The sequence below is a fragment of the Zootoca vivipara genome, chromosome 11 (genome assembly GCF_965207765.1).
Source record: "Zootoca vivipara chromosome 11, rZooViv2.hap1.1, whole genome shotgun sequence".
Lineage (NCBI taxonomy): Eukaryota > Metazoa > Chordata > Lepidosauria > Squamata > Lacertidae > Zootoca > Zootoca vivipara.
Genome location: NC_142594.1, coordinates 27,468,756 through 27,493,467, shown reverse-complemented (window position 1 = coordinate 27,493,467; position 24,712 = coordinate 27,468,756). Strand labels below are relative to the sequence as shown.

Here is a 24,712-nt window from a genome sequence, read left to right as displayed (position 1 = left end):
CAGAGCAGCACACAGAGTGGTACTTATTTGTCTACTTGCACTTTGAGGTGCTTTCGAACTGCTACCGGTAGGTTGGCAGGAGCTGGGACCGAACAACAGGAGCTCACCATGTCATGGGAATTCAAACCGTCGACCTTCTGATTGGCGGACCTTCTGATCTATTTACTCTGATGAATAGGGACTGCTCCGGCGGGGAGGTAAATGGCGTTTCCGTGTGCTGCTCTGGTTTGCCAGAAGCAGCTTTGTCATGCTGGCCACATGACCCGGAAGCTGTCTGAGGACAAACGCCGGCTCCCTCAGCCCATAGAGCGAGATGAGCGCCGCAACCCCAGAGTCGGACACGACTGGACCTGATGGTCAGGGGCCCCTTTACCTTTATATATAAGTTATCAGCACAATAATAGCTGTTGGACTTATTAAGTTGTCAGTATGTATACTGTGCCAGCACCGCGATCTTCCAAGCCTCATGATTTCCTTTTAGAGCAGGTTAATTCTGTCATCCTTTAACACCCTTTTAACATCAACCTAACCATAGGGGGTGATACAGGCAAAGTTCATTAAAAAGAGAGCGACAACAACAGGTTTCTGCATACTTGTATGAGCTGTTCCTTCTTACTCAAGATTATCAAATGCCACTTAAATTGGACTTAGAAACTAATGACTACTGAACAGCCATTGATTTAATGAATAAAATGATACACAGTTGACACTTCAACATCCTGGGTTAACTGTGAAGGGTATGGGGACAGTGACTCTGAAGTACTCAAAGTAATCCATGTAATGAAAATATGTTGCCTGCCTGACATCTTTTGAAGAAAATTAGATTTTATTGACATTGGCCTATAGCATATGGATCTGTTTTGAATCAACAGTTTGTACTTGCAGAGTGTATGCTGGGCAATTTTTCAACTCAGCAGGGAAAGATGCTTAACATTAAAGAGTGCCTGGATTTGTCAGCCTGTGGTGCAGACTGTGATTCTCCTATGCTGACAGCAGAGCCCTGTCAAGCTGACATCTATTATTTCAAGGGTACACTGAAAGGCAGTCACCGACACAATAATTCTGGTCCTCTTCTAGAGATTAGGAAGCATCACCATTCTCCCAAGTAAGAATAGCTTAAAGCTATAGGTTTAATTTTCTATCCCTTCTTAGATTTTTTTTCATAAGTAACCCCTAAAGTTAAGGTGGACAAACAGGTGAGTCTCCAACTGCATTAAAAACTTCAGCTGAATTCAACAGAAACTGCATTAATGTCCTCGAATATGTATGAGTGGTTTGGAATGGGTGAGTACAGGCCTGCGTGCTATTTATGTTCTCTAGACAATTTAAATATAATTGACTGGTGCACAAATATTTGTGGGCCATGTTCACCCTTCACATTCTTTGCAAAGCTAAACAATGGGCCATGGTGTTATGAGTACAGATCTACTGTACCTACCTACCACTACTGAGTATCTACCACTACTGTTTTTTGTTTGTTTTTAAGCCTTTAACAAAACCAAACAGCTAGATATGTGGTTTTTTTAAAGAAACAGAGGAAATAGACAACACCATTTTCCTTAAGTCAGGGTTCACAATGTGTTCATGGCCCAGCACAAGCACAATACAGAGTTTGTTATGCTGCTACAAACTTTTTTTTGGGGGGGGGGAGGAAAAAAAAGTTAATTCTAGTCAAGTGACATGCCAAAAGTGGAAACCGGACTGAACTTGTACCATGGTGGTTCATGCATACAACTGGATTGGCGCTATTCATGGAAATGAAGAATGGTTGACATTTTCCTGTTAAAATCACAAACTAAGACGGCAACATCTTAGAAACACTATAAAATGCAAGATGCATATCCTATAGGATCACAGGCATTAATTGCGCTTATTGCTGCACAGGCCAGCCCTAAACTCTGAAGCAACACTATTAAGTCCAAGGCCTCATCTACCTTAGTACTAAAAGAATATATAACACAAAATAAGGTTTACTTCAAAACATGGAACCTGGTCAGGATGATGATGTAGGTACCGTTTGTCTTATCTTTTTCTTCTCCTCAAAAGTTAAATTCCATACTTGTGGCTCAGAGACTTTATCATACTTTATGTATATTTTAGTCGATGACTTGATGCATGTGGCCTCCAAGATGGTTAAGTAAATGGTGTTATTAAATGAGACTGTCAGCAGATGTTAAGTGGCAGATATTGGCACCAGACAGGGCCATAATCACTGACAGACAGAAAATGTCAAGACCACAACAATCAGCTACATAGGAGAAAAATCAGAACGCAAAGAGTTTCGGACTCTGCCTGCCATCTTACTAACTTAGAAGCAAGTTCGATTACTTCCAAGATGATGCATTTACATTTGGGGTGCTGTATTTCTTCATCACAACAAGAGTTCAGAAGGTGACATTTGTTTCTATAAAATGTTTTGGGTCTTTCAGCATGAGGAACAGGATGGGCTTTACCTGATGGGAATGTTCATCCACGACAGAGGCCTGGTTCACACATCACACTAAGCTAAACCATAGCTTAGCACAAATGCACAAGTATGCAGGTTTCCAGAGAAAAGAACTGAGCCGCTTCACTCCACCCTTGTTGTTCTGCTGCTACACTGTGCTAAGCGAAGGCATAGTTTGGCTTAGCATGTCATCCAAACCAAAGCTCATGGCTCTCCAGACAAACCACAAGCTGTAACCAAGGTTTGGTTTCTGGCTCATGGTTTGTCCAGGAGACCTTAACCACAAGCCTGTGTTCAGATGACATGCCATGCCAGCCTGTGGTTTGGCTCAACAAAGCACAGTAGCAAAATGATAGGTGAGGAATAAGGCAACTGCAAACTCCTCTCCCAGAGCCCAGATTTTTTGCACATTCACACTAAGCCATGGTTTGGTTTGGCCTGATGTGAGAACCAAGCCAGAGAGTGCGTAAACCCTGCTCTCCTCTTTAAAGTGTTTTTACATAAGAAGTGTCTTCACAATAGGCAAACATAATGTAGTCGTTCCACAGCAAATTAAACTTTGACAGTTATTTTGCACAACCTTTCATTATGGGAATTATCCCAGTACTAGATAATTTCACACTCAAATTCTCCCAGTAGCTATACAGCAAAGAGTATATGCAGTAAGACTATATATTTTTGCAATTAATTTCCTTAAGATAATGTTAGAGGCATCAGGTTCTTTGAAATATAGATGAATTTCAAGGTGAGACGGCTAGCAGATGTTATTAATGGCATATGATTTATTGTGACATGGAATCTGAGCTGAAACCATATGATTAGCTGAGCTTTTTATAACTTATAATTGCCAACTGCTGAAAATATGCAGCAGGACCCTAATAAACCAGCTTCACTATTAAGAGGCTAGAAATCCAGCATTTGCCAAGTGTTTGATAGCTTCTGCCATTTGTCTCTGCAGGCACTTAGGCTGACCTTGGCTAGCCCAAAGCTGCATTCTGGTTATAGAATAATTCTTGAGATAACCATTTTGGAGATGTGCCATTGTAAAACAGGAACTTCTAACAGTATACAGTTGCACATGGGTGGTGCTAGACTTCAAGGAACATGTTCCCATAGTCCCGAAAACCTTGTATTGCCACAATTCCAGCTTCGTCTACATCTGCTGAAGAAACCACACCCATTTGCCCTACTTCAGATTCTTTGTCCATCTGGCTTCTTCATGTATCTCATAAAACATCTATTTATTTATCTAATGTCATTATACACTGCTTGAATGTAGGCCTCCCAGGTGGTTAACAATAAAAACAATGAAAACTCAGTGAAAATAGTAAAAAGAGCAACCACTGGAATATTAAAATAGTGAATATGTTACAGCATTACTTTAGAGCAGAGATGGGGAGCCCCTTTCAGCCTAAGGATGGCATTCTCTCACAGGAAATGTCCCGGGAAGAGCATGGCGAAAGTGGGCAGGGCCACAGAAAGGGATTCCACAAACACACATCCAGCCATGCAAGCAAGGGGGTTATTGTCACAGTTCAAAGATACATTCCAACCAGACAGAAGCTCTTAAAGAGAGCCTGGAGCAGTGCCAGGAAGGAGTGTGGAGAGCAGGATGACGGGCAGACAGCGCTGAAAGCCAGATAGAGAGGCTGGCAGGGGTACGAGGTGCAGAGGTGCTATGGGGGGAGCAGCGTCTCACACAGGACAACAGGATGTCAGAAGGAGCCAAGCAGGGCCGTCTTGAGCAGATCGCGCGCCCTGGTGCTGAGGGGCGGAGATCGCTTCGCCGCCCGCTCCGCCCTCGCAGGGCGCAATTGGTTTTCACGCGGCGCCCTCTTTGCCAGGCCGGCGCCCACCTTACCAGCCCCGCGCCATGGTGCACTGCGCCACCGGGGGTCTACGAAGAGCCGGCCCTGGAGCCAAGAACATGGCAACTGTGGGGTTTCAATGGGTTTCTTCCGCCTCCTCTTGGCACTGCCGCTGGTGGGAGGCTGATTCGAACCTGGGGGAAGGAGGTGGCCACTGGAGCTGTGCCATGGCTGGCTCCATGCTTCGCCTCTGTGCTATTTGAACATCAGGGCCCCCGGCCCTCCCCCCAATATGGGGCAGGGCAAAAGGGCTCAGCTCCTAAGAGCTGGTGCCCCTGGTGAGGTGCATTTGTCTTCTGGGCCTTGAGGTTTGTCTCCCCTGTGTTTTTCCCTTAATTTAAGACAGGCATCCCCAGACTTCAGCCCTCCAGATGTTTTGGACTACAATTCCCGTCTTCCCCGACCACTGGTTCTGTTAGCTAGGGATCATGGGAGTTGTAGGCCAAAACATCTGGAGGGCCGCAGTTTGGGGATGCCTGATTTAAGACATCATTCCCATGAGTGCTAGCCTCATTCACCACAGCATTTTGGACAACTGGGGGGGGGGTAGGCTAGTCTGCCAAGTCTGCTTTTTAAGATCATGCTTTCTGTTACAAAATCCCCACCCACTTCCCAAAGAAAAACAGGGAAAAGAAAAAAATAACCAAATGAGAAACTCTATGTGTATTTATTAACACTTCCTACCTACCTCCGATCCCAAATGGGGAAACCCAGCCAGATGTGTGGGGTATAAATAATAAATTATTATTATTATTTAATTTTAATATAATTCATATTATATTTATATAAATAACCTTTGGAGCACAGTTCATGTGAACAACTCTCCCAACCCCTCCCGAGGAACATGTGTAAAGCTTCGTTTTTGCAGATTTTACAATTTTTATTTTTTTAGGATTCCTAACGACAGGACTATATTTGTAAATCGGCATTCAGTGGCTCTTGCGATGAGTATGAAAGAGGCTCCTGTCAGCACACAAGTATGTGAGTAGAAGCAAAGCATAAGGATTCACAGCTGCAGCTGCCTAATAAGTGTTCTGCAATGCCTAATGGCAAAGTGTCAACTCAGAGATCTTCAAATACCACACAGTGCATCATCATCTCTATCATGCTGGTCTTGAGAGGCAAGCGTTTTATATGCCAGAGCAGTTTGTTATTTAGAATGGTACCTACTTCGGTTACAATATTGGGAAACAACTGATTTTACTAGAGGGGGGGGGACCCTATATGTGAAACGTTCATATGGACAGAAAGCGTTTGACGCAATCTGCTACTGATACTGACACAAAGAAAGCATGCTGGATCTGTCATTGTTTGTGCTTCACATCCTCAGAGTTCTCTATTCCACACACAATGCTGTACCTTTTTCTTACAGAGGTACCTGCTCGCTAAGGACACACTTCACCTGCTGGTCCCCTTGCTGACTTGAATCTCTCCCCCAACCCCTTTATAAAGACCCTGTGTCATTGCAGCTCAGCATCCACCGAGATGTCTTGCTGGTCAGCTATACATATTTCTATAGAAGAAGCTAATCACAATCATTTCAAGATCCTGGAGCTTAGATATTTCACAATCCTAACTCAAATCCCATCCTTCTCTTTCCCCCTCCCAAGTTGGCTCTCATTTCTCATGCGCTGTGCATGGGCACAATACAATTTGTAAGGACTAAAAAGAATTAGAATCCAATTCAACATTTCCAGAAGGGGGGGGGAGGAAACAAGCCAATATTTGTGAATGGGTACATGCAAAGATCTGTTCCAGGGAAGTGAGGAGGAAACTGAAATGAAAAGTGACAAGAATGCTGGTGAGGACACACCTTAATGAAAGGTGTACTGATGTTGCGGCCAGTGAGACTATTCCATTCATGATAAAATCATAACCTTCTTTGTCATGGCAAATGCTTCTTCGCCATCTGAAAACAAACAAACAAACCAGCCACTCTTGCTAGGTAAGGTTTATGTGTATGAGGTCTCACCTGCTGTTGAACTTCTCTGGGTGTTTTTCTCGCATGATATGAAACCTGTGAGCGATCGAAGCATCCTAGGGGAGAAAAAGAAGAGCAGACGTCTCGTTTGTTGTTGAAATGCAAAATATTGCGAAATATTCTTGAGGTTCTTTTAACCACACGAGACAAAAGACTCTCTGGGCACAATTTAGTTAGGGAATTTACGCGCCACCTTTGAAATTAGCGAAACTGCAAGAAAAATAGCTTCCAAAAAGAAAGTCGCCAAAATGTACACCGCAAAAACTTCTCTGCATATAAAAATAAAAAAGTGCGCCATAAGAATATAATGAATCACACTAAAACTCTTAAGTGGTAACGAAATTCAAACCACTGTTAAATCCCAGGGCACGTTATGAAGGCGCAAGAAGCCTCCTAGGTAGAGGGATAGGAGAGAAACAAATGAACTTGTTTCAACCTGGTGCCTAAAATATAACCGGATTGGTACTATGCAAATATCCCTCAGGAAGGAGATCCAGAATCGGGCTGCCACCCCTAAGAAAGCTTTATTCCTGCTTGACCCTCAAGCTGGTGGCACCAGGAGGAGGACCTCTGATGATGGTTCATAAGGAAGCAAGGTTTCTTCTATAGCAGAGATGGGGAACACTTGGATCAGCAGAAACCTCCATTTTTGCAAAGCGCAGTTGGCAGATTAATTGGAACTAGGCGCATGGTTGTGCCCATCATGGATGCCCGGTCCAGTACCAGGCTAGACCAAGAGGTTGTGTGTGTGTGTGTGTGTGTGTGTGTGTGTGTGTGTTGCTATTGTCCACAGAAGCACCATCTCCTTTACCAGAAAACCTCTTGATCTTGGGGGTGCTGCTGATCCATCAATCATCCTGTTGCCCAGTGGCATCGCTAGGTGTCAAGATGAAAATAGGTGCAAAGTGGGGCTTCAGAGCACAACAGAGATAGGGCTTCATAAATGGGGTTGGGAGCCTATACAGCTTTAAAGGTAAAGTTAAAGAGACCCCTGACCATTAGGTCCAGTCGTGACCGACTCTGGGGTTGTGGCGCTCATCTCGCATTACTGGCTGAGGGAGCTGGCGTATAGCTTCCAGGTCATGTGGCCAGCATGACAAAGCCACTTCTGGTGAACCAGAGCAGCACACGGAAACACCATTTACCTTCCCGCTGTAGCGGTTCCTATTTATCTACTTGCATTTTGACGTGCTTTCGAACTGCTAGGTTGGCAGGAGCTGGGACCAAGCAACGGGAGCTCACCCCGTCACAGGGATTCGAACCTCCGACCTTCTGATCAGCAAGCCCTAGGCTCAGTGGTTTAACCCACAGCGCCACCCAGATCCCCTCTATACAGCATTACAACCTATAATTTTGTAAGCAGCAGCATCAATAAATGTAACAATAGGTACTGACAACAAAAGCAAAAAGCCTTAGCCTAGATCTGTGAGCATTTAAATAAAACCCTTTAGTAACAGAGTGAAATGTTTCTGAACAATGTAAATTACAAAGCATTATTCCGTTACTAAGTTGTGCAGTAAGAGCTTAGAGAATGGATTGCAGAACTATTGACTCTGCATTTAAAAGGTGGGCTTGAGAGTAATGTATTAACTAAAATGATTCTTTATATAATTTTACTGTCATTGCTAACTTCCTGATACCTGTTCTAAGATAATATATGTGCATAAATATACTCTATTGTCAAAGGGATACTTAAATTAGATCAGTAATGACAAAATGGCTTGGCACAGGTAATTAAATGAATTAGTAAAATTTAATTTATAACAGAAGTAGCTGGTATCTAAGCAAACTACACGTGTTCATAATGTTTATATCCCATCTTTCAATATAAAAGAACTTCAAGAGAACTCACAGCAACACTAACATAGTATTAAAAACCCTTAAACCAATAAAAGCAAAAATCAGTAAAATGCAAATTATTTATTAAAAATAATCAGAAGTAAAAGTGATATTTTATTTTAAAGCTTGGGAAAATAAAGACATTTTAACTTGTCTCTGGTCATACCCACACCAAACATTTCAAGCACGTGGCTTCAAATGTTGTTTATAAGCATAGCTGCCAAGTTATCCCTTTTTTAAGGGATTTTCCCTTATGCTGAATAGGCTTCCTCGCGAGAAAAGGGAAAACTTGGCAGCTATGTTTATAAGGATCATCATGAAAAGTATCTGTCTGTGTTTAGTCTCAGAAAGAATTTTCTTACACCTAGCAAGTTTGTATGTTTTTTTCGCCATCTGACAATGAAAACTGTTAGTTTGCATGTTTCTTTATCTGTGCTGGCAGCCAGGAAATTTAGAGCTAAATTGGTGGCTCAATTCTGAATGTTCTTTTTGTTTTTGTTGTGTTACAGCTAAACTAGAAAATTAAAAACTATTGCTATTACTAACCACAATCTTTGGTTTGGCTAGACTGCTAAATCAGGGATTGTGGTTTATGGCTCCCACCAACACTAGAGGGGGAGTGAGTTTACTATGATGTGCAAACTGTGCCAAAATATTAAGTTTCAATGGACTCACTTAGCTGCCAGATGTAGATTAAGACTGAAGTGTAATCACACATAATTTCTGCCTTAATGCCTATATTGTAAGTTCTTCAACCAGTTTTGAATATTTCCTAGAAAATGTAGCAGCAGAAGATTTCTGCTCTTTCCCCTTCCCCTCCAGTGAATTTAGCTAATATGCTATCTTCTTGCCTTTATCCTCAAAGTGGAAACTGTTAAAATCCGTTCCAATAACTTTCTTTTTTAAAACAAATATTTGCTATGGCAACATTTGTAAAATAAATATACATAAAATTAAAAACCAGGCTGTCTTGCCAAGCCTCTGACAAAGAAGAATGTGCATTCATAAGAATAGAACTCAAGAAAGAATCAGAGACTTTGCTTCGACTGGGGAACGTACCCATTGTATAGCTTTTACAGGAAGTGGAATGCTTTCGATCCACTCAAGTAGACACTTAGCAAGTTTCAAAGGATGGCTTATTTGTATATAGTATTCAGATGCACCTGTTGTGACAGACAGGGCCTGCCCTACTATTGGGCAAAGTGAGATTATCAGCTCAGGCGGCAGAGACTGGGGAGAAACACAGGCCAATCCCCTCTGCGGGAGGACACCGCTGTATATGTTAGACAAACGGTTATGGTCTCCCTGCTGCCTCAGATACAATGGATGAAAGTATCCCTTCACAACTGTTAAAGTAAGGTTCTGGAAACACACCCCAGCTGACGTATGAGCACCATCAGTCTGAAAAGGGGCATTACTACCTGTGTAGGGTTTCTAACATGGTGATGGGAGTGCTATTGTTGGCAAAGTGCTTGCTAAGGGTGGGGGACATGTGGCCTCCCAGATAGTTGCAGGACTACAACTATCATCGTCCTTGACCATAAGCCATGCTGTCTGGGGATAATGGGTGTTGAAGGGGCACAGGTTTACCCACCCCTGCAGTAGGAATTGTATGAGGCATTGTTCCCTTTAAATTGTTCTGCCAAAAGTGGGAGGTGTGATAGAGCCATGCCATGCATCAGAAACTGCCACTTTGAAGATGGAAACGATTTTCACTTTTATTCTGCATGACCCGCAAGTTCCCTGAAATGGAGATCTGTTTTTTGCAGAAGGCAAAAGGTTTTGTGTACAGTATATCACTAGCAAATATTTGCTGCCGATTCTAAAGATGGGGAGGATTAAACTTTGTGATGGCTTCTCAATACCTGGATTGGCTAAATTAGCTAGACCACAGAGAGAGAATAATTTATGGGTCTGGGTATATAAATAAAAATTGTTGAATAGAGAGGATGGGTGAAGGGTTAAAGTCGAGCACTTAAGTTGTGAAAATACCTGCACTTTGTAATAAGTGTTATACCACACAAATGATTTGCATGCATCTTCCTGCTGAAACACTTTTCTGAATATCTGTTTTGACTAAATGATTTAGATAGGCAAAAACATTTCCCACTGACTTAATACCCAGCTTACAGTATTCAAAAGAGACACTTATTATTTTTGTCATCTTGACAGTGGAATATTTTGAAGTAAAATGTTACTTCTATTTATTTAGCTGGCACGTTCTATTATGTCATGTAAAGACATTAATTCACAAGTTATTTGAAAAAACATTTCAAACATATATTCACAAAAGCTTTCCATTCCTGAATCCTGAAAATAATGTGATTTTAAAGCATTAACAGTAGAATCTATTGCCTTCAATGACAAGATTGCTCAAAAGGGAAAAAAGATAGTTTCAATAAGCTAGGCCTGTATTTATTTATTTATTACTGCCAAATGAATTAATAGGGGTTTTAAAATAGAGTATTTTGATGTATTGTATCAAAATCAGCAGGTAAATCTGGGTTTGCACTTGCAGTGCAAAGAGCCAACTTATATTAGCAAAATCCTCAGCCTATCTTGTACAGTGGTACCTCGGTTTACAAACACAATTGGTTCCGGAGGTCTGTACTCAACCTGAAGCATACTTAATCCGAGGTATGAGTGTAATTGGTTCCGGAAGTCCGTACTTAACCTGAAGCGTACTTAACCTGCAGCAAACTTTCCCATTGAAAGTAATGGAAAGTGGATTAATCCGTTCCAGACGGGTCCGCGGAGTACTTAAACTGAAAATACTCGAACCGAGGCATACTTAAACCGAGGTATTAAACCGAGGTAGTGGCGCTGAGACACACGGATTACATTTTCTGTTCAAATCTTCAGATGATCTCACCCAAGGATTGCCAAACACAATTCAATGTGTAAATGCAAACGTTTAAAGCCTTGACAACCTGGGGACAGAATACCTGAGGGAACATATCCCATACAGACTTGCCCACGCCTGAATATCTTTAGGAGCCTCCCAGCCCACTCCTTGGTGATACTCCATGGGTCCAAGGCTTCTTTTGGTAGCTCTACTTTAGAGCAGGGATGGGGGAGAAACTTGATTTAGATCACATTCAAAGCCAAATTTCTCACAAAAAGTGTATGTTAGTCAAAACTAAACACAAAACTGTGTATATTAGGAGATAGTCTAAAACGCTGAAGAATTTTCATGAGGATTACCAAAAATAAAAGGAATGTGGGGAAGGCAGCCCTGTGCAGGGAAGTTTTTAATCTGTGCAGGCCCGACTCTAGGGGTAGTCTTGGTGATGCGGGGCGCCAGGGCGCCGGGCTGGCAGGAGGGCGCTGCACGGCAAGGCCATGTGGAAGCAGTGCTGCGCGCTGCACCCGCCCACTAGGGACATTTTAATGTATTTTAAATTTTTGTTGGAAGCTGCCCAGAGTGGCTGGGGAAACCCAGCCAGATGGGCAGGGTACAAATAAATTATTATTATTATTATTATTATTAAAATCAGAAGCAGATAGAACAAAAATTGACATTCCTATTTAGAGTTACACAAATAATGCAAATAATGGTTTCCAAGGAAACCTGATTGGTGTTTGTAAGTTAACATGGGTACACATTAACTCTTCATCAACAAGGGAAGTGAGCAGGAATTTCGTCGTTCTGGGGAAGACTGGCTTCCATGGTTAAATCTATGTTGGGTCATATTCACCGGCTGGCCTTAAGCAGTGTTTTCCCACGGCTTTATAGTCACTTTAATTTCATCATCATAATCACCCTATCCCTTACATTGATGAATGAAATAAGGGCTGTAAACCACTTTACATGCTCGAAGTGCTATATAATATTAATAGCCATGTAGGGTTTCAATTATGATAACAAAGTGTTGTGCTATAAGCACAAATAATTCATAGCAGATATACTTTGGACACCATGTTATTCTTGCTGTGTGACAGGCCTGGCCTATAAAAACACAATAACTTCTGGAGAACGGAGGTGAAATTCTGATCTCAACGCTTGTTCTATTAACATAACCAGAAGTAAATAATGTATATAGTTATTTTAGCACTCAGATTGCTTTGCAATCTATATCTTTTTAATATCCTCACACCAACTCTGTGAGGTAGATTGCAGTTATTATCAGGTCTCAGGAGGGCAAATAAAGCTGGAAGATTATCCGCAACGGCCTGGTTTTGTGCCTGTGGATCAGCCTGGCAAAGTCTGCTGAAGCAGTGATGCAGGTGATCTCAGACCATGCCATGATGGAACCCGTACTGTAATCCTGCTAAGTGAATCCACTCCTGAGCCCCTCCAAATTGCAACAATAATGCCCACAGCCTGAAATAGGGATGGCTATGACTTTAAATAGGGAGGTCACTGAACTGTGGAAATGGAATCTCTCTCTGGAAAAGCCACACCAATTACAAGTCAAACCAAACTCTCTCAGCCCTGGTGAAGTCTTTTTTTTTTAATTCAAAAAACTGTCAAAAACATTTTTATAAACATTCCTTTTAAGACGGGGTTTCTCAAACTTGAGTCTCTGGCTGTTTTTGGACTACAACTCCCATCATCTCTGATCACTAGTCCTGGTTACCTAGGGATAATGGGAGTTGTAGTACAGAAACAGCCAGAGGCTCAAGTTTCGGAAACCCTGACATAAGAGGTCATGAATCAATGGTTAAACTGATAGTGTGGTTCTGTCAAGGTCAGAACCTGGCTGCTATAGACAGAGAAGGATAAAATTAAGTTTCCCAAGACAGTGTGTAAGTTCTTTGTTAACTATGTTCCTTGGAGGGACATCGTAAGTGTAAGAACCACAGCATGCTGGAGCAAAATAAGTTCTAATCTTTCCCCAAGCAATATCACGGAAAGGGTTGGAATGACTATAATTTATGAATTATGAACTGGAAATTGAGCATAATGTGTTCTTCATCTGTTTATTGTCTAAAATATTACTAGCATTAGTTTCTTCCTTTCAAAACCAATGGTTTTAGTTAGTATAAAAGTGCTGTAGAGCTCCCTTTAACTATTTTAAAATCTAGGGATATTACTTGTTTGCAGTAATTTTGCTATTGTTGCATAAATTAAAAATTAGAGAGGTGGCACCCTTAACAAGCTCCCATTTATGCATTTTTCAAAGGATACTGAAATCTGTTGAGCAATTCAAGATTATAATTTCAGCATCTGAAACCTACACAGAGTAATTCAAACAAATGTTATGACATTTAAGATAATGAAACTCTTCAGTAATGCCAGAGTGTCCAACTTCACGTATTAGGAGTCAACAGATGTCCGTATACTGAATTGCCAAAATAAAAAGTTAGTGCCTATTTTGATTAATACGCCGAATCAGTCCATGGTGTCTCTTTAAAACTGGCATGCATTACTTCAAAACATCTATTCAAAATCCATTCTAGGAAACAGAGCTAGACAAAGTGTTCCCAAGACAAAAGGAAAACAATAAAGCACTGTATAACCCTTTTAGCAGCGTGAGCTGCATATTATTGACAGACCATTCATTGCAATCAGCAAATGATTAATTGCAAACTTGTTACTAAATTGACCACCGAAGGGAAAAAAAAGAACCAAAAAAGAGACAAGCTTCAGTATACTGCTAAAGAGGAGGAAAAAACTTCTCTTAAGAATGATTGGAGTCTTCTTGCAGTGAATTAAATTCTAATCAATACTCTTGTTGACTACACTGTGGCATAATTACTTCCTTAAATAGCATAGGTACCCATTATTGAGGACATTTAAATTAATATTTAACCTAAATGTATTTTTCCCAACTACTGAATCAGCATTTTCAACTTCAACTTTCACAATTAAATGTTCTGCTTATTATCAACTACAAGAGCCATAAGTCCCCGCTCCTAATATCATTCGGTTTAGGAGGAATAAATTTAAACATTTAAAGCCCAACAAAGCACACAGAGATATTTAATTATTTTTTAATGTAATTTGGTATGTGGGTTTGGCTCTAATGATGGTAATGAAGTAAGTTGAATTGATGCTATATGCAGGATTATTATTATTTACTTCATATAAACTGTTTTTACTATTATTATTTTACAAAGTTTATACAGTAAAGTCATTAGTTAATGCATCCAACTAAATTCTTGGATCCCCCCCCCAAAAAAGACAGAACATTTTGGAGTTGAGCTACAGCAAACCTCGGATTATCAGTCCTGTGTGTACACAAAGCAACATTTGAGGGGCAAATTGACAGCCCAATTGGATCTGTGCTTAATCATGCCACTTCCACAACTTCCTCCAACCACCACCAGTTAACTGGCAAACACACCTTAGAACCCCCCACCTGGGAAGTAAGTCAGGGCACAGGAGAAGGAGTGGGAAATGATTAGCTGTGGCTGGGTGGAAAGAGTTAAACACCTTTCCATCCTACAAACTTCTCCCTTGCAAAAACTGGGATTCTGTCCACCATACAGGGGGAGGGGAGTTCAATTTACATGGCAAGGGTGGTGTGGGGGGATGGGACGGGGGACAGGACATTCCACACACAGTACCTTACCCATGTAAACTGAACTCCCCCAGTCCAGAAAATTGCTGTTTGGCAGACTGGGGAGAACATGACTGATGAAGAGGATAAAGTGTGTGGGGGTGTGGGGGTGTAATCCCCACACCGCATCCCCATGTAAACCATACTCCACCCAGACCTCCCCATTCACTCCTTCCTCAAGAGCAGGCATGTCAAACCTGCGGCCCTCCAGATGTTTTGGACTACAATTCCCATCTTCCCCAACCACTGGTCCTGCTAGCTAGGGATCATGGGAGTTGTAGGCCAAAACATCTGGAGGGCCGCAGGTTTGACATGCCTGCTCAAGAGTATGAGAGAGGGAGGGAAAGAATAAGAGATACTGAATGGCCCAAACACCAGCACCAGCCATGGCCACATGCAGCCTACCGACAGCTGCCCAAGGACCTTTGGTTGTACACAAAACTGAATTTTCTGAAGTATAAGGAAAGCATAGTTGTATAGTGATTCGGTGGCATCACCTAGATGTCCAGTGAAAAAGTAGAGATGGGTGAGTCCTGCAAAGCTTTCTTTGACAAGTTGGAAAAATACTCAAGTCTTCTGGTAGTGGTTACAAAAATTACCACTTCTTTCTGTTTACATACAATGTAATTAAACAGCTCCATTAGTGAAGTCTCAGTTAAGAAGAAGAAGAAGAGTTTGGACTTGATTGATATACTGCCTTTCACTCCCCTTAAGGCGTCTCAAAGCGGCTAACAATCTCCTTTCCCTTCCTCCCCCACAACAAACACTCTGTGAGGTGAGTGAGGCTGAGAGACTTCAGAGAAGTGTGACTAGCCCAAGGTCACCCAGCAGTTGCATGTAGAGGAGCGGGGACATGAACCCGGTTCACCAGATTACGAGTCCACCGCTCTTAACCAGTACACCACTCTGGGACAGGAATAATATTGAACTGGGTGAAAAAGCCTACAACTTACAGAAAACCCACAGCATTCCGCCATGGCAGAATCAAATTTGGCATTTCTCTGACACCATGCCAATTTCTGTAGCTATTTTACTACATCAGCTTACACTGAAGAAGATAAATCAGAATGAGGACCACCTTTATGAGGTCTGGGTATGGCTTCCTCCTATTCCCCAAATTGGCCCCATGCAGAATCTTTACTCTGCACTCAATGAAAGATAATGGAGCAATCCATGGAAAATGGGAATAAATATGAAAAATAAGAGCTTCTGAGCATGTGTGCCTCATTCTCGCCACTGAATAATCATATCCTGTAGCCAGATATTTACAATTAAGGATTGGGCTGTCCAGAAAAACATGGCAAAGATCACTTTTTATAAATTAAGCATTGACTGATTGTATCTAAGTTCACATCAGCAGAAGCGGTAACTTAATGGTCTAATATAGAGCAAAGACTTTTTATTAACTGAGATAGTATGTATCTGTATCAGGAATCTACATAAATGCAAATTTTAACATTGTCTCCATTTAACGAAGGGCTGAAACATAATATACAGTACTGTAAAATGTCCCAATGAGACTCTGTGCCAGATTCAGAATATGCCTTGATGGGAATAGTGTTTTCCACTCTCTTTTATTTTCCATGAGCTCCTCTTATAATGCTGATACGTAAACCAACAAACCCGACATGCTATGTATATTGAACAGCCTCTCTGGGTACCAGCTGGCTTGGCTGTATGCCTTTCTAATGGTAATGAAGTCACACAGCTGCTAGGACAATCAGCTGGAGTTCAGATCATCTCTGGCTGAATGGATAGTCCTGACTGTTTTCTTATCAGGGACCATTTAAGTTGGTTTTAACAACAGTGTAGGGTTAGATAGGTTTACATGGTTACAGCAAAGTGACTTTTAAAAATGAGTTTAGTAGAGCTCAGAAAAGCCACCCTTTCTAGCTTATAAATGATACTTTGTGCTAATCGATTTATGAGGAATCCCATTCTCTTTTCAAAAAGAAGAAGGAGACTAAAGGATGAAAAGATGAAAAGCAAACTTTTATTCCTTCGAATGAGGCAACACAGATCAGTCCCCCAATGTTTAAGGGACCTCTGAAGAATAGCGCTATTCACATTTTCTTATGAATAAGGGGCTTGGGGAAAAGGTTGGGGCCATCTACCCCCAAACTCCTATTTTAATGCTCAGTGTGCATATGTGAAGTATTGGTAAAAAACTGGCATACTTGGCCAGGAAGGACCAAATTCACAAAATGACCCCTTTAAATAAACCTGAAATAAATTTACTTTTAAAAATTGGTACAAAACATTAACCATCATTTTCTCAATCAAGTTTTAAATAGACATTTTGCAAATATCAGCAGAACCACTCAATATCCTCATTGCTGCACTAGGGTAATATGCATGGTCTGCTTCATCACTGTTGAAACATTACTATTCATGATATTACATGCATTCATATCCTGACTATATATCAAAGGTAGAACCCTCTGACTTGAAAGGCCAAATTCAACCTGGCAAAGGTCCCAATTTGGCCTACAAGGTCTATTTCTCAGAGCCATGCCTACCTGCCCCACATCTAACACCATATCTGATATTAGTGTGGAATCAGGTAGGGACATAGCTGTGTGTTGCTGATGGCTTGTTGTCCAGCTCTCTCTCTCTTAAACACGGCAGAACACCAACAAGTAACTTCTCATTCCACCCCGATGCAGCGAAGTCCAGTGACCAAACTATATAAATGACACTATCCACACGGTCAGATGTATGATAATTCATCAGATTATTCCCCCCCCCCGATATTTCCTTACAACTTCCTAACTGAATCTACAAATCCTTTGAGGAAAAGAAAGACGATCAGCGCTGCTTCTTCATATCTTAAAATAAAGGACATTGGCAACATCTCTCCTAACAGTGAGATAAATATCATGCCTCCCACAAAACCAAAATATGAAAAATCCACCCACATAAGTGATGTCACACTGACTCAACTAAGCATGCTCAGACTGAACATTCGCATTCAGGGGGGGGGGGAGTTTCCTAAAGGAAAGTAATTCCATGGTTATTAACCCCTTAGTGTCGAAGTCAATACAGCCTGTGTTAGTCTGCATTCTGGGATAACATCCAGGATCTTTCTGGCTGCAGCCGAACATTTACGCAAGAGCACAAATTTCTACCACATCCACTAAGATTTTACTTGCAGGGGGGGCAGGAAACACAGGAAAAGAAATCAAATTTATTCTACATGCCAATTCGGTTCTAAGCCTCTGAGCGGAGAAACAGATCGTTGTGAACTTTTGGTGGTTAGTCCAATTGTCCGATTTCATTATTTCCTAATCAGTCAACCAAAGACACCCACAATGTCTAGATCAGCTAGGTAGAAAAAAAGATTCGTTTTTCCTGATACAAATCTTGCAGGTGAGTTTCTCTCTCTCTCTCCCTCTCTCTCTCTCTCTCTCTCTCTCTCTCTCTCTCTCTCTCTCTCTGTGTGTGTGTGTGTGTGTGTGTTTTCTATTAAAGGCATGATCCCAATCCAGAGCTGTGTGCTCACTCCAAAACACATACAGAGCTCCTACAAGAGGAAACATCCCTACTCCTTCAGCAAAAGAGAAAACTACATGAGCACACTATTTGAAATCATAGCAGCAAAGGAGTCAGGACAGGATACAGGGAGTGGCGAGAATGACATGCCAGTGAATTAAAAAAAAAAACCTGATTCGCCACAGGCAGATGTTAGTATTAGCATTGTTGACCATGCATTTATACAGTCGTGGCCTCCCTGTTTATATTACATGCATGTTCATCCTAAGGATTCACAATGTGAATATTCAGATTTTAAATATCATACATCTATGAAGTTTTCATATGATGGGTTGAAGATACCACCAAGTTCAGAGCCACGTTACTGCAGGGGCCACAAGAGAACCTTGTTCCAGAAGATGGCACATGCAATCTTTTGTATTTATAACTACATCAATTACTGTTGGCACAGGTCTAACCAATTTGTAAGCCGGCACTATGCCATGTGAGCAGATGGGATGAGGTAGACCGCCAAATAGCCACGTATGTGCATCAATTGTGGGTAGAGATGGCACTATTCCCAGCCATGAAGTTCTAAACAGTTGTCCATCCTAATCTATCAGGCTTATGCTTATAATGAATAATCATTATAAACTGGATTAACTTTCAAATTATATATAAAATATGTTTCTGTGTGTGGGATATTTCCTTGTAAAAAATGAAGATTATAATTAACTTTTATCGCTTGCAGTTTTCTGTAGCAGATCGTCAGCCTCACTTTGTAATACCCTTCAGAACAATAAAGTCAGCAAAAACTTATCGGGGCCAGTCACCTGAGAATAGCTCTACTCAAGACCTGAATAACTAGCTCTGCATGCTTCCTTCCTTCTGTTTCCTGACTCCTGGAGTAATGGGGATTTAAGCAGTATAAGAAGGGGATAATTCTAAGAATGAGAATGAGGCACTGCATTGTCACCTGAGCCCTGATGAGGAATATCCACCTTGGCTGATCAAAAACATGTGCTTCAGGGACTACCTGAAGCACATGTTTTTTGCTTCAGGTAGTCCCTGGATACCTCTAGGGAAGATATCTCCCAAGGTCCCAGACATCCAACATTCCACAGATGCAACAGCCAGGTCACCAAAGAAGAAGGACTACAGAGGCCAAGAGAGACATAACCTGGTTTCACTAGGAGGTTACACTCTTACCTCCCAAGAACATCAGTGAAGGAATAGCTGCTCCATTGCTTGCTTCTTCCACTTCATTCTTATTTCCTTTTGTATCATGATTATGAACCTTTGAGCTGGGACTATCTTATCTTTCGGCATATGTACAATACTGTTACATAAGCTGGACACCACCCACAATAGTTTCCAAGTCGTGGTAAGATTCTGGGGGAGCTCCAGAAGCTCATACAGGGTCTGTGTTCCTTTGAGAAGCAAGACGTGACTGTTGTAGCTTTAAGATATATGATTCATTCACATATTTACACCTGAATTTAAATGGAGGGAATCTAGATCTTACAACATGGTCAACCCAAGAGGGTCTTGTTCCCCACAGCACCAAGCTGCCTTCATTCAGCCTGCCCACAAAGGATCTGCCCTTTTTCTCAGCTATCCTAAGCCTCATGACAAAGGTCCCAAACTCTTCCTGTGACATCATGCTCAGTTACCCCATACCTGCCAAGTTGCTGTCAGAGAAATAAGGGACCGGGCCGGAAATAGCAGACCGGAAGTAGCGCTGCCGCCATTTTGGAACTGGGAGGAGCATGCTCAGAAGTGACTTTTGATGCTGCTTTGCCCAGTTCCAAAATAGCCGCCGCGCCAGAATAACCCAGGGGGAAACAAAAAAATCTGTTTTTTCAGCTAGGAACAGCTGGAAAAACGGGGATTTCCCGGGGAAAACAGGAGACTTGGCAGCTATGAGTTACCCCAGCAACCTTCCAAATCTCCTGCCTCAGGGCAGAGGGGGAAGGACAATTTCCTTGCATTGCCAATGGCCTTCAATGGCCCTGTATTGTTTCTTAATGGCTCTAGCTTGGGCCAGGTCATTTTGCATATGCAAACTGGTATTTTCCCTTCATATCCCAAATAATCAAAATCCTACGAATGCAAACTGGTATTTTCCCTTCATATCCCAAATAATCAAAATCCTACAATTTATTAATTTCCAGCGTTTAGGAGGGTCCCCTCTCAAATATAATGATACTTAGAAGACTTTAGCTACACAAGATGCAGAATAACACCCCTCTCTCTTTCTCTCTACCTTGAATAATGATCATTGGCAGGTTGCCAGAGAAAGAATGCCAATTCATATGCAATGCCAAAGCTATAAACATAATGGTACACAAGTCTCAGGTTCCCACCTTCCCCCTACATAGTTACATTTCTAAACTTACTTTTCAGTTCTCGGCAAGCCACAGTTTAGTCAAATCACGGTTTGTCCCGTTCAGAGAAAATAGCAAGCTATTGTTTGCCAATAACTCATAAATATGTTGAGAAACAACAAGAAGAGGAGGAAGTGTGTGAGCCAGAAGTTTGAGCCTGTTCATGTACATCACATTAAACTATGGTTTGGCATTACATGAACTGGTGCTTACTCAAAAACATGGGCCTCTCAGCAATGGTATTAGGGTAGCAACACAAATATCTGTCCCCCTTGTGCACAAGGCTCCATTGCTAAGGTTTGATATATTTAGCAATCACATTAGTATAAGATTAGTTTGTAGTGCCTTGTCAATCACTGCTGCTCAGGTTGCACTTGGTGATGCCTATGTAACTTAACTGAACAAAATTTAAGAAATACTGCATGTGATTTACGAGTTATATCATGTTTAGAAATTTACAACTTAATTCTGAACCATTGCACTGATACATATGCCTACAGGGGTCCCACAGATGACCATGATACCCAAGTAGTTAAACATTTTACCAAATACCTGGTGCAGATATGGTGAGGAAAAGTGTGGTTTTCATGCAAATACATGCCATCCTTCAGCACAATAAGCCTTAAAATTTTGATCTTTATAAGCTTGGGCCTGATATGCCATTTAAGTTTCACAGGGTGATATCCAACCAAGTCATATAAAAGACTAAAAGTAGACTCATTTATTTCAGTGGGTCTACTTGAAGCATAACTAGTGTTGAATATCATCCACTCTGTATGCACATGATAATAAATTTGTATACCCCATAAAAGAAATCAGGCACATATTGATTTACTATACAAATAGGATATTGTAGCTTCCAAAGCAATATTCTTGATGAAGCAAATTAAAAGGAATATGTACACAATAAGCACCTTATTTTTGCAAGAGTAAGCATGCTTCTGTTTAGAGTTACAATACCCTATGAGTCTGCATACTGTGCTCAAAGAAATGCTCAGAGCTCAGCCCAGCAATCTAATGGTTAATTAAGGACCTTCTGCATCTGCTTAAGGTCTAGTATTTGATAGCAAATCTCCTGAATGGCATAAAATGACATGTATTTTAACAGGTACAGCTAATGACAGCATATTAATATTAAATAAAGCCTGGTGATTAAGACAGTCTGCACTTTATTATCCTACTACACATGCCAAAATGGTTTGAACATATTTTTTTGCAATATATTCAAGGGAAAGTACCTTTTCTCTCATCTATAATCAAGTGTAGATAAAGATCATAGTAAAATTCTTAGAAAGGTCCTTAAAAAACAACAACCTGCAACAGTTCACTGTAATTTTGTTCCCTAAGCTCTACAAGTAAAAGGTAAAGGTAAAGGGGCCCCTGACCATCAGGTCCAGTCGTGTCCGACTCTGGGGTTGCAGCGCTCATCTCGCTCTTTAGGCCGAGGGAGCCGGCGTTTGTCCGCAGACAGCTTCCGGGTCATGTGGCCAGCATGACAAAGCTGCTTCTGGCGAATCAGAGCAGCGCACAGAAACGCCGTTTACCTTCCCGCCGGAGCGTTCCCTATTTATCTACTTGCACTTTGATGTGCTTTTGAACTGCTAGGTGGGCAGGAACTGGGACCAAGCAACGGGAGCTCACCCCGTTGCAGGGATTCGAACCGCCAACCTTCCAATAGGCAAGCCTTAGGCTCTGTGGTTGCCACCTGGGTCCCTCTACAAGTACATCTGGCTCTACAAGTACATCTGGCTAAAACTGAACAAAAGAGTGATCAAGAACCAACATCTGTTTTCAATATAAGATAAACCTGTTTACACGAACGCTTAAATCACAATTCATTTCTGAAACATTTAAAAGATATTTCCCAGTAATATTCAGCATATTCATCAGGAAATTGCTCCTGTTTATTAATGTTTTTGGATCCTTAACGCCAATCTTGACCACTTCTATGCAGGAATGTTTCTCTAGCAACGGTTGCAGCAGCCTCTGCGGTGCTGTGAGCTTTGCAGAAACAGAGCAATTACCGCCTGTAAAAATCAACAGTATCCAAATTGCTGAATGAGACAGGGCTCACATTAAAGATTCTGTACATAAAAAGGCTAACAAATGAAATGGTCATATGACAAAGAGCCAAGATGACATAATATTATCAAGAAATAGTGCAGTCATAATTTTAAACCCACAGATGGTCTTTGAACACAGAACGTACATCTATAGAATCCCAGGGCTGAAAGGGATTGCCAAGATTATGAGCTGTATCTTCCACACACTATGAGGAATGACTACACTTAAACTACGCAGACGTTCGTGGACTAAGGCCCACTCTCACAATAAATCTGTTAGTCTTTAAGGTGCCGTGAGACTCCATTGTTCTGGTTACAAAAAAAGAAAAGAACAGTCAGCTATCTTTCTGGAAGTTATATAGACATTGTGTTCCGCTGTGTAAGAACACTCTAAAGACTGTAAATATGTGTCAGACTATAGAATCACAGAACTGGAAGGAACCTCAAAGGCCCCATGTCTAACCTCTGGCAGATTAAAGAAATCCACTTTTACAGCATCCTTGAGAGGTAGCCATCCAGCCTCTTCTTTAAAATGACTTAAAAATGGAGGGAAATCCACCACTTTGAGCTCACCTTTTTCACTGTTGTACAGCTCTTTCTAATGTTTAGTCCAAGCCCATTTTCCTGTAATTTGAGCCTACTGGTTATTGTCCTATCCCCCCCTCTCTCTGTGTGTCTGCATTAGGAAGATTATTGGAATACAGTGGTACCTCGGGTTAAGAACTTAATTCGTTCTAGAGGTCCATTCTCAACCTGAAACTGTTCTTAACCTGAGGTACCACTTTAGCTAATGGGGCTTCCTGCTGCCGTCACGCCACCGCCGTGCAATTTCTGTTCTCATCCTGAAGCAAAGTTCTCAACCTGAGGTACTATTTCTGAGTTTGTGGAGTCTGTAACCTGAAGTGCCTGTAACCCTGAAGCGTCTATAACAGGCATCCCCAAACTGCGGCCCTCCAGATGTTTTGGCCTACAACTCCCATGATCCCTAACTAACAGGACCAGTGGTCGGGGAAGATGGGAATTGTAGTCCAAAACATCTGGAGGGCCTAAGTTTGGGGGTGCCTGGTCTATAACCTGAGGTACCACTGTAGTGTAGATACTTCCAATGACAGAGTATCCTCTCCCTTGGGTTTATAACAGTGGTGTCAGGTGTGTTGGGAATTCCATTCCACCCTTTGCTGCAGATATGTAGGATTGTTACATTGTCACATGTCTGTTTCATTCCAGCACAGATTGCTGGAGTCTCTTGAGAGGAACACCCGCTCTGTATTGCTATTGTTTTCTCTCTCTCCGAGAAGAACGACAAGGAGAGAGGCCATGCTTTTCTTTGTCCTGATTTATGTAGAATAAATGCATAGTTTAGTACAGTATCCACACCTTGAGCCTGATCTGTTGTGTGTTTACTCTGCTGAGTAATGTGTGCTATTGCATGCACAGCAGCTTGAGCCACAGACGCATGTCAGAGGAGGATGACTGATGGATCTCCGCAGTAGCAAGGCTGAGAGAGGCTGAGAGGGGAGAAAAGCCAGCTGGCTTTTCATCCCCGGTTCTGACAAGGTGTATCCCTGTACATCTGGTGGCCCATGAAAAGCAGAAGTTGGGACATTACCAAGGTGGCATGGGAGGTGACAGTGGACAGCAACAATGCCCACATTAATATTGCTTGAACTGGGTCTGACTGCAATAACAAAGGAAGGATCACAGTAACAGTAGATAAAAACATTTACACACACACACACACACACACACACACACACACACACACACACACCAGCTTTACAATATATATTTTTCCTATTTTTAAACATGTTATCATATTTTATTTGGGTAATTTTGTCTTGTTTTTTGTAAATCACCCTGGAAGCTCTGCTGGCATGTGCAATATTAATCTTTTAAACAAAATTAATATTAAAAACAGAAATAACAGGAAAGAAGGTGGCAAGAAACCATGATACTTCTAAGAGCAACAGCCTCAGAAGAAGTCTCAATGGAGGCATGTTTTGACACAAAATCACTTTGGTGCTCACAGTTAAATTACTGCATTTTTCACACCAATTAAAAATTACATTATCTCACAGATTTATAATTTCCAATTTGAAAATACATACAAATTATTGTTTTTTGCTATGTCAGATGTGACACTGAATTTGG

The 24,712-nt window shown here is 41.5% G+C and overlaps 1 protein-coding gene across 2 annotated transcripts in view; it reads right to left on the bottom strand.

Moving 5' to 3' along the window:
- DGKB (diacylglycerol kinase beta) overlaps positions 1-24,712 on the bottom strand; it is a 217,910-nt gene that overhangs the window by 107,488 nt on the left and 85,710 nt on the right. For both annotated transcript variants that reach the window (XM_088654314.1, XM_088654315.1), the window contains one exon: positions 6,287-6,351. In XM_088654314.1, the coding sequence (XP_088510440.1) occupies positions 6,287-6,351 (65 nt within the window). The remainder of the gene's footprint in view (positions 1-6,286; positions 6,352-24,712) is intronic.